This window comes from Geospiza fortis, unplaced genomic scaffold (assembly GCF_000277835.1).
Source record: "Geospiza fortis unplaced genomic scaffold, GeoFor_1.0 scaffold275, whole genome shotgun sequence".
Classification (NCBI taxonomy): domain Eukaryota; kingdom Metazoa; phylum Chordata; class Aves; order Passeriformes; family Thraupidae; genus Geospiza; species Geospiza fortis.
In genome coordinates, this window is record NW_005054341.1 from 423,622 (window position 1) to 434,103 (window position 10,482).

General features: G+C 40.8%; 1 protein-coding gene across 5 annotated transcripts; it reads left to right on the plus strand.

Moving 5' to 3' along the window:
* Positions 1 to 8,493, plus strand: MKKS (McKusick-Kaufman syndrome). 5 transcript variants are annotated; one of them, XM_031058319.1, is made up of 6 exons: positions 1 to 94; positions 899 to 1,128; positions 2,702 to 4,124; positions 4,614 to 4,789; positions 5,444 to 5,554; positions 6,019 to 8,493. In XM_031058319.1, the coding sequence occupies exons 3-6, from the start codon at positions 3,134 to 3,136 to the stop codon at positions 6,457 to 6,459; spliced, it is 1,719 nt and encodes a 572-aa protein (XP_030914179.1). In that variant the 5' UTR covers positions 1 to 94; positions 899 to 1,128; positions 2,702 to 3,133; the 3' UTR covers positions 6,460 to 8,493. The 5 variants fall into 5 exon arrangements, with proteins under 5 accessions (XP_030914179.1, XP_030914182.1, XP_005422640.1 ...); XM_005422583.2 differs by having other exon boundaries at positions 7 to 140; XM_031058320.1 differs by having other exon boundaries at positions 9 to 94; positions 903 to 1,128.
* The last annotated feature ends 1,989 nt before the right edge of the window (positions 8,494 to 10,482 follow it).

Consider the following 10,482-nt stretch of genomic DNA (forward strand, 5'->3'; position numbering starts at 1 on the left):
TTGAACGTGTGGGGGGCGGGTGAACGCTGCCTTCCCGGGAAGGCTCCTCGGTAGCGCCTTCCTCGCTCGCTCCCGGAGGGGGGAGACGCCTCAGGTGCGCCGTGCCCGCGGTCTGCCCCCTGAGCCGCCCGCGCCTCAAGGTGGCTGGGTCCGGGGAAGGAGGAGGAGGAGTAGTGGGCTGTGAGGGCTCCGTAGCGCTATGGAGGGGTGGTTGGTGGGGCGGGTTACACCTGCCAGGGCCACGGAGCTGGGCTGGGTGTGGGAGCATTTCCTCTCCGAGTTACAGCTTTGTAGCCGCTCAAACCAGCGGGGTATTTTGGTATAAAACGTGAGTGTCCGTGAGAAATCCCATAGAAAGTAGTTTTTTTCCAGTTTCTCATTACTTACGGATTAGTTTATTGCTCTTTTTGTAATGGTGCCGCTTCTGAGTACTATAAGGTGGTCAGGCAAAGCCGCACAAAGGTAAAGTGGTGTCAGAAGCTTCGCACCTTGCTTTGCCTGCAGTTTCAAAGTTCTGCATTGCCGCAGGAGCCCAGCTACTCATTGAATTTTATTAACTATAGGGGGAAGGTGTATTTTGAACCTGTTTTTGGGCTTCAGGTGCTTACCATATGGGCAGTAGTGCTTGTAATTAGATAAAGCTTTGTTGTGTTTAAGATTTAGCATGCCAGAGCTCGACGCAAATGCAGCAATTAACATTTCAAAATGTCTGAATTGAATTGAGGTGGTTTTTTTTTTTGGTTCACAAAGTAAGGCTTCTTGTTTAGTGTTTTAGTCATCTGCTGCAATGCAATTAAAGGTATTAACATTTGGCTTCATCTGTTCAGTATTGTTATTGTAGAGTAAGAAAAAAAGGATTTCTAGAATATGTTTAAAATAATAAATTATCTTTACCTAGGTAGATGCCAGTTTGCAATGGGTCTTAAAACCTTCTGGAAGGACAACAAAGTTCTGATTGTTATGGGAACTAGCCTGGGGCTAGTGCACTGGGGCTGGTATTACTTGAAGTCCAGTCCTATTTTCCAAGTGAAGACAGAGGATTTTTCTCCAGACCGTGAAATTCTGGCATTCATGATGCAAACCGCTCGCAAAAGTAAAGAAAAATAGCATTAGTACTTTGATTTTTGGGTAAGTTGCCTAATTAGTTGTATCTGTGTTTTTGAGGGAGAAGATTAATTAATTAAGAATTTTCAAACATACAGCCTTGATGTTCTAACTTTAGTCTTTTGGAGTTTTATCCTCCTTTGCAACTGAGTTAATGTTTTGTACCTACATGCACCCAAAAAGTGCATCATAAGTCTCAAAAACTATGGCTAAATCCCACATGATGAGATCAATTAAGTGAGGGTATTATATGTCTTAAAGATATTTTAAAACAAGCTCCAGTAACTTCAGGAGACCAATCAAACTTATGTGACTGGATCTATAACAGTGTCCTTTTAGGCTTAAAACTGCCCAGAAATAACTGTCACTGAACATAGTAACATATTTTGTGTTAGTAGGGATGGTGATTACAGCAGAGAAACAAAATGAAGTACAAGTGTAAATACTGTAGAGTTCACATAGAACCGTAAATAAGCATTGATTTCAGATTTACTGTTGTAAAAACTGAAAAACTTTCTTTGTGGACCTCTTGAAGAAAGAAACCTTTGTTTGAGCCAGATTTCTTGAAGTTGTTTGAACATCAAAAGCTGTTGTTTCTGTTGCCTAGCAAGCACTGCAGACTAGTTGTGTTCTTTTGTTCTTGAGTAGAATCAGGTGGAAATTGCTGTAGTTTTGATACTTCAGTGAAGTTGATGGTAGCCTGCTACTTACAGACCTGCTGGTAAGAGGACAGACCAGTGGTCAGAATTGAAGTTTTTGAAAAACAGGTATAACTGATGCACTCTTCGTGCTTGTAGTAAAACCATATTAGTAGATTTTCTCTGCTAAAAAGCATTCTAGAATGCATAGGCCAGTGGAGGTGCAGCAGGCCCAGCGCTGTGTCCTGCCCTGGGGTCACAGCCCTATGCTGAGTTACAGGGAAGAGTGGCTGGAGAGATTCCTGGGAATGCTGTGACAGCAGCTGAGCGTGAGCCAGCGTGTGCTGACAGTGACTGTCCCCCGTGCTCGGCGCTGCTGGGGGCACTGAGGTACTGAATGAGCCCTGAGAAGGGCAGTGCTCCTGTGAGCAGTGCTGAGGGAGCTGCGGGTCTTCAGCCCAGGGAGAGGAAGGCTCAGGGCAGCCTCATTATTGTTTTCTACAGCACCTGGAAGGAGGCTGCAGGCAGGTGGGGGTCAGTCTGTTCTCCCGAGTGACAAGTGCTAGGACAAGAGAAAATGGCCTCAGGTTGCACCAGGGGAGGTTTTGATTGGATATTAGGGAAACTGTCTTCGCAGGAAGGGTTGTCAAGCATTGGCGCAGGCTGCCCAGGGAGGTGGCCGTGTCACCGTTCCTGGAGGTGTTTAATGGGTGCACAGATATGGCATTTGGGGATGTGGTTCAGTGATGGCTTGGCACTGCTGGGGTAACAACAGGACTCGACTTCAAAGGTTTTTTCCAACCTAAATGATTTTTTGATGCAGTATTTGTCCTTCTGTGACTTTTTCTGGTGAAAACTAAAATAGGTCAAGCTATACAATAGTTTTATAAGATTATTTGTTAGAACTCTGACTCAGTATTCTAACAATTATTCTAATATCTTTCTGGTTTTTATTGTAGGTATAACTAGGCTTGAAGGTTTTAATCTGTGCCTGTTGCCAGAAAAGATGAAGAAAACTTCCTGGATTAGAAAGAACTTTCTGCTTGTAGCAGGACTGTCACTTGTTGGTGTTCATATAGGAAGCATGCTTGTAAACTTTGTTGCAAAAAAGTCTGCTCAATCTCATTCAGAAGCCAGAAGAGATCGTCCATAATGAAATAGCTTCCTGCTGTCACTATTTCTCTGTTTTGCAACATGATTTGAGCCTCGTTTTAAGAGAGCTGTGATGAATAGTTTCAGGAATGTTATATATACGGTTTCACACTGAAATAATAATCCTTACCTGCAAAGAATTAAAATGTACCACTCCTAAAATTTAAAAGTGCAATGAGTTATAGATCCAAGTAAAAATGAAATAGTTTTTTTGCTAGAATTAAAATCTTACCTTCAGAATGTCTCGCCTTGAAGCTAAAAAGCCTCCGTTATTTATTAGCGAGCCGCTAACTAGAGATGCAGTGAGTCAGTCACTGTCTCTGCTGAGTGGGATATTAAAATCTTCCTACGGTCCTGCTGGTCGACTCAAGCAGCTCCACAATGGTGTGGGGGGCTGTGTTTGTACCACTTCCCAGTCCTCAGCCCTCCTGGGGCACCTGTGCCTCAGCCAGCCCGTGCTGCATGTCCTGACAGCCTCTGTACGGAACCACGTGTCACGTTTCAGTGACTGTGGCTTGTTCACTGCCATCCTTTGCTGTGGCTTCATCGAAAATTTCAGGAGCCTGAATGTTGCACCTTTTACTGTCATTAAAATAAGCAAGCATCTTCTGAGTCTGTGCATGGACCACCTGAAATCTGAGGCCTGTGGTTGCCAGGTGTCTGTGGATTTTAGCAGTGTTGAGACCCTTGTTTGTTTGGTTCGGAGCATTTTAACAAGCAAACCTGCTTGCATGCTTAATAAAACTGAAGTTGATCATCTCACCTCACTGGTTTTAAAGGCTTTTATATTTACTGTTCCGTGTCACGTTGAGACTAATGCTGTTCTAGGGAAGTGTGTGGTAATACCTGTGAAAGGTGGACGAGTTGTGGATTCTACAGTTCTTCCTGGACTGCTGATAGAAGCACCAGAAATCCAGTTGGGAAAGCCACTTGCTGTCAAAAGGACTGGTTCAAACATGATCAAGATTGCTCTTTTCAGTGTGTCCATGTCAGGGGACGGCTCTAACCCTGAGGAAGGAACTATAGTGGTCCGTCACGGAGTTTCTCTGGAAGCGTCAGAGCTGAATCAGTTGCTGAATGTGGGGAAGCAACTGGTTAAGGATGAGGTGGGCCTTGTGGTGTGCCAGAAGGTGATGCATCCCTCCTTGAAGCAGTACCTGAAGGAGCAGGGTGTCGTGGCTGTGGACAGGGCTGGGCTGTCCCTGATGGATCCCCTGGGCCGTGTGACAGGTAACAGGCCAGTTCTCTGTCTGAACCATTGTCCTGCAGCTGTCACTGTGAGGAGAGCGTCGCCTGGGCTGGTGTCATTGCAGGGGAAGGTCTCTTATTTCCCTCTACCTTAGCCACCGAGCAAGAGTTGCTCTTTTCTAGTCCAAAAACCATTTTTCAAGGTGACTGGGTCTTCTGTGCAGGCCCTGATGGTGGCATACCACAGGTGGTACTACTGCTTGTGGCATGAGGGATATCCATTTCCAGTTTGTTTTCAAGCTTTGATTCAAGGCAAATGAAACAATTACTTTTTCTAATCCTAAATTGCCACCAAATCTTGCACTCTAAATGCGTTGGTTTCTGTGATTTCCTTTGTGAATTGAAATGACAGGTATTGAACAATGTACATAACTTAAAAAGCCGAGAGGAATAAAGGTGACGCTTCATGAAATGCATCAGCTAGCTGTTCTGATGGTGCCACATACTGTTTTCTCCTTTCTTAATTGACAGGTTCACAGCCTATAGCTTCCATACATTCATTGCCTCCTGGCTGTTACGGCAGCTTGAAAGATTTGTGCGTTGAGAGTTTTGCTTCAAAGCATTTTCTACATCTAATTCCTGGGGACACAGTTATCTGCAGCCTGATACTCTGTAACAGAAGTGAAACAGCATGGGATGAGTTGAAGGTAGGCAAATTTTCTTCAAATATTTTCTTGGAAAGTCATGTTTTTAATGGAAAAACTCTGAGAAATATGAAATACATTGAGTTTAGAAACACAGTTTTTTCAGTACATAAATTAAGTTTATTTGTTTCCAGAATTTCAAAATCCTTAAAGTGCTCATGTTCTTTTAATGCCTGTGTTTTAATACAGGGAGTTGTTTAGGGACAGGTGCATTTTTCACCTGTTCTTGAGGCCAGTGCTGGATAAATATTTTCATTTTCATTACTTGGTCTATGAGAACATAAAAATCAAAACTGCCTAGCAAAAAGCCAGCAGCAACACATACAATGATAGTCAAGCATTGTGTTGCATTGAACAGTTGGTCTGGAAATGTCATTGAAACTGATTGACTTTTTATATATAGCCCTATTTTGAAAAAAGAAGGATTAAAATGCAGCTTTTTATTTCTGCCTCTCCATAGTGTGGACAAATAAAGACAATTTCTCATTAAGTGAACAAGGTCTTGGAAATCTCTCAGCAGCTTTATATCCACATGTAATTCAACTTTATGGAATCTGTAGCAGAAACTACTGAAAATTTTATTTTTAGTGTCTTTTTTAATGGGGACAAATCCTATTAATCGTGGTATGTCTGACAAGAATTTCCTGTGATTTTCAGCGTGTCTGTGAAACTGCAGAGCACGTGTTGCAGTTAACTGTGAAGGAACCTTTGGCATTATTAGGAGGGGGCTGTACAGAAACTCACCTGGCTTCATACATAAGACACAAGGTACGTAAGATGTAAGGGTTTTAAAGATGTTTAATGTACTTAAGAAACAAGAATTTATGTAGAATCACTGCGACAGTAAAACACTTGTCTCCTTCTAGATTAATGTGGCGTTTTTGCTAACTACTAATATAAAATAAGGGGTCTATTTGAAGCACTCAGTTTTAATTATATCTTTTAAACTTAACACTATATTTGTTCTTGTTGATCTTTCTTTAGGTATCTGTTGTAGTAACTGCATGTTTTTTAGTGTTGAAAATATGTAGGGTTTTTATATTGAAAGATGATGATGCAGAACTCTGCTTTGACTCTTTCCTATCGTGGGATAATAATGAAACATTTTTTAGTTAGAACTGAACCATCTGTTTTGGGGGGTGAAAAAAAAGCAGCAGTATGATACATGCTTAAAATTATTTCTGTGAAACAGTGTTCTAACTTTGCTCTTCTGGTTCTGGTTTCTTTTTTAGAGTTCTAGCGTGCCTGCCAGCACTTTGAGAGACCTGGGTTGTTCTCAGACACAGTACCGATTGGTTGCGGAGGGGTTTTGCCGTTCCCTGGAGTCTGTAGCTCGCTCTCTGAGTCACGATGGAGAAGAAGTCCTGACAGATGTGGTGTATGGGCACTGCTGGTTTGTTCCCCCACGTTCTCCCTGTGTCTCCAGGTGGTCAGATTTAGTTTCAAAATGCGGCTGTGGGGTGAGTGGTAGCACAGAGGACCTCAGCTGGAGCTTTTTGCAAGGCCAGTCTGGCTCTCCTGTTTTACAGGCCTGCCCTCAAGAGCCCTCAGTAAAGGTTGCTGACCTCCGGGTTCTGGATTGCTTTGCTGCCAAGTGCAGTGGCCTGCAAGTAGCTCTGGAGACAGCCAACCTGATTTTGGATCTCTCATACATAATTGAAGATCAAAATTAGCTCTGATCTTGCGTGATTTGTGTTGTTTAGCAAGACAACACTGAATTGAAGGCAGGCTAACGTATAATGTGTTAAAATATTTGAACAAGTTAGAAGGTGGATGGCAGACAGAAATTTTAAATTCAACAGCTGGCCATTGAATGCTCTTCTCATTGTTAATCTGCTGTGCTCTCAAGCATTTTCAAATGTTCAACCTGTTCCCTCTGCATTAAGGAAGGTTTTGGATGTTGGTTGGTTCTGTGGCATCTTCAAAGGAATGGGAAAAATGGATTCACTTGCTGAGAATATATGTTATGTATTAGGATTTATACAGTCTCAGCAAAAGCTTTACACATCTAAAGAGACTTTTATACTGCAGCAGAATTGAATCACTGGTATTTTTAATTTTGTAGGTAAAAAAGGCTTAGCAGATACCTTGAGCCACTTGTGTTTAATTTTGTCCTGAAGTTTTTGTCACCATATACTATATGTATATGCAGTTTCTATTTCTAAATGGGTGAAAGATTTAAATTCATATATGTAATTTATTTAGTAAGTTATAAAAACTCAACCTGGAGCTCTTAAGGTAGCAGGTAGGTAATAGAAGATTTGAAAATAAATGGCAGACTGGGTGGAAAAAACTTTTGTCAAGTGGACTTTGATTATCTTCTGTGTAATACAGGGCAGTCTATAATGAAGTTTCTATCATTCAAGCAAAGCTGCAAGAATGTCCCACTTACCATTCAATTAACTCTTTGACTGTGCATGGCTTCTTTTAATGAAGTAAGGCTTTAAGCTGCTCAGACTTGTTTTGATCTTTAAATAAGACTGTAGACTGAATGATCAAAACTTTTTCTCATTCTCAGCTGGCATGCAAGATCAAAAAGGGTGCTATATTTTCTTACTTAAGCTCATTTTCTTTGCCACTTTTCTTCTCCCTCTTTGTTTTCAGCCACAAGGGACAAATAATGTATGGTGCATTCCCAGAAAACATCCAAGTCAGTTGTCGTCTAGTCTGCTTATTTTTTCCTGGTCTCTTAAGATTTTAATATATTTATTTACTGCATATAAGCAGTAGAATTGTTATATATAACTCAGTTTTGAAATATGTAATCAAAACCTGATCTTTCCAGGCCTTTTGTACAAAGTTCTTTTAATTTTGAGAACATAAGTAATCATTTTCTCACAGGGAAAAAAAATGAAGAGTTATTTAAAGTTCTTTATCTTTTTATGACCTGAAATGATTGCCTCAGTGCTGTAAGGCTTACTTTGGGGACTTGTGCAAGAGTGTTACTAGGGTTGAGAATGGAGGCTGCTGAAACCTGGTTTGAAAGCTAATAAGGCTGCTTTCATATCTTGATCCTCCCATATGAACTATATGAAAACATCAGGAATAATGAAGCGAAATGATGGTGCACATCTTAAGGCACAGAAGAATCTTGGTAATACTTCATCTAATTATGACTCTCCAGCTCAGAGTGCTGAATTACACTGTTTTACTTCCTATAATAGCAGCTCGTTATGCAGTGTGGAAAATGTTGAGTTTAGTGACTACAGCTGTGAAGTGAAAATTAAAACAATATTCAAGTACAAGCAGTAGTGAGTGTTCTTTTGTCTTGGTATCTGAAGGTCAAATCACAGGTCTTGAATCAGAGCTCACAATGGTTTTTATTCTCCCCCAAAAAGAAAGTCACAGATTAAGAAACTGAAAAAATTAAATTTAATTTTTGCTAAGTAGCTAAAAATAATTTATACCTGAACTAAATATTTTTTCATATATAGATTCTTTTAATAACAATGAATTTTTGCCTTCTGCTGTAACTAAAAAGGATAAATAAGCAGCTTTCTCTGCTGCTTATGGACAGTATAGGTTCAGTTCTCAGTTGTACTACAGTAGGCTTGAACCTTTGGTGTTGCCTCATCTTTGAGGGGTAACGTAGGAGGAGAACTTTGGATAGCTTTTAAAAAGTAAAAAGAATTTTCACTCAATCTAACAGCAACATAAAGTAACTTTTTTGAACTTGATGTTTTCTAATAAAATTTGGGTGCAAAATGGTTGGGTTTCCCTGTGTGTTTCAAAGTTGACAGAATGAAATATGCTCAGCTCTATTGCCTCTGAGAAGCCACTCTGGTTTTATTCCTGTTCCCTTTGGCCTTTGGTTGGAATTCAAGATCAGCAATGTCAGACATATCAGCAATCCTTACTGTATCATGTCTTCAGAGTCTGTGCTCTGCTGTTCAGTGGATGTTTGTGTGATGGTAATCCTTGAAGACAGGCTAGAAACAGGTTTGTGACTTTGGGGAACTTCACCTTACTATATTGGTGGCGTAATGCTGGTTTGTTGGTTTAATTTTTTTTTTTTAAATTCAAGTGTTTGGGATTTTTTAGGCTGAGCAGCTGCTACAGTGTTAGATCTGTCCCAGTAAGGAGAGCATTGATTGCTGTCAAAGCTTCTAAGGAAAATAGTGCCTGGAATATCACAGGCACAGCAGAGCTTGTACAAAACAATTCGCACCTTACCCAAAACCTGTACTCTTGAGTTTTACTTGTGCCCTTATTTTGCTGTACTGGTTAGCAAAATGTGGTATTTATGACATTTTCAGCAGTGCCATGAGATCTGAGTCATGTAAGTATTACACTCTTCAATCTCAGAAAATCAATATCTTTGAGTCAATGTCGTAGGAAGAACTTTAACTGGATCTGCATTTACTGCTGTTCTGAAGATGCAGAAACAGTCTGACTTTATTGCAAAGGGACTGCCTCCAGCATGCTTACAATCTGCCAGCCAGACTTTTTGAGAAGCCATATTACAATGGGTAGTTCTGGAATATTAGTAGCTTCTATCCATTATTGTAAATACAAGTCATGTCTATGTTTGTCAGCAGGGACAAGTTGCACAGTACTAATAACTTTTTGACCATAACACTGTGATCTTAAATTCTCAGTTAAGAAATAACTTTGCTTTTTGTCTGTATGCATTGCCTGGTTTAAATTAGTCTTGCACGTCATAAGCTCAAAAGCATATACAAATTTATTCTCTATGCTGGAAGCAGAAATGTAGCTACAGTGTTTGTAAGTCAAGCCACCATGTCATTATTTCAGGCACCAGTAAAATTAAGTGCAGAACAGGTTCCAGGATTGGGCTGGTTGACCTAATCATTAAACACATTTTATTTTCACACCTTACTGCAAACTTCTTTATAAACTTAAGCTTTTAAATCTGCTTGCACATGAAAAGATTTTATTCAAGCTTTTATCATGTGCCTGGAAGGCCCCAGCTGTTTGCGTCTGCCTTCTGGAAACTGATTACTAGTGTCCCTGTTATTTTTTGTCTGGACAACATCAGCTCTCTTCAGGTACACATTAAATACACATTAAATACTAGCTGCCTTTTTTTTTCTTTTTCCTAATACTATTACATGATGTCTGCTAAGCATTTGTGTGGCAGAACTGCAATATCAACAGCTATTCCTGATTGGTAACCCTCTTTTTATAAACCATTAAATATAGTCTCTTTAAGGCTTTATGATATTTGTAGACTGATATGTTATCCCTGATAAAAAACCTGTGAGGTTTGGGGAAAACTGAGTTCCCTAATCTGTGGCAATGACTCTGAAGGACCCTGAGTCACCATTTGCATGTGGGCTGTGCAGGCCCTGCTGATGGATGGTGCACTCGGGCAATGGCTGAATGGTTTTTTCAGGGAATTGTAGGACTGTGGTACCTTCAGTTCTTGGAAGACTTTGTGACTTATTTAAGAGCCAGAAGCAAAACTATTTCACCCTCATTTATTACTGTGTAACTAATATTCCCTCCTGGCACTCACCTGTCACACACCTGCCCAGCCGCTTGCTCAGGCCTTAGCTCAACAGAGGGAGAAAATGGGATGAAAAACCTCCTGGGTCCAGATAAGCCTCTCCTGCTGTGTTTCCCACTCTTCTCTTTTAAATTCCTCACTGCCAAGAGGCATTTTGCCCTTTTTTAGATGTGTTTAAGGAGAGCCGCCACAGGCACGGGGCGGCTGCTGGAGCCCCCTGCTCCCC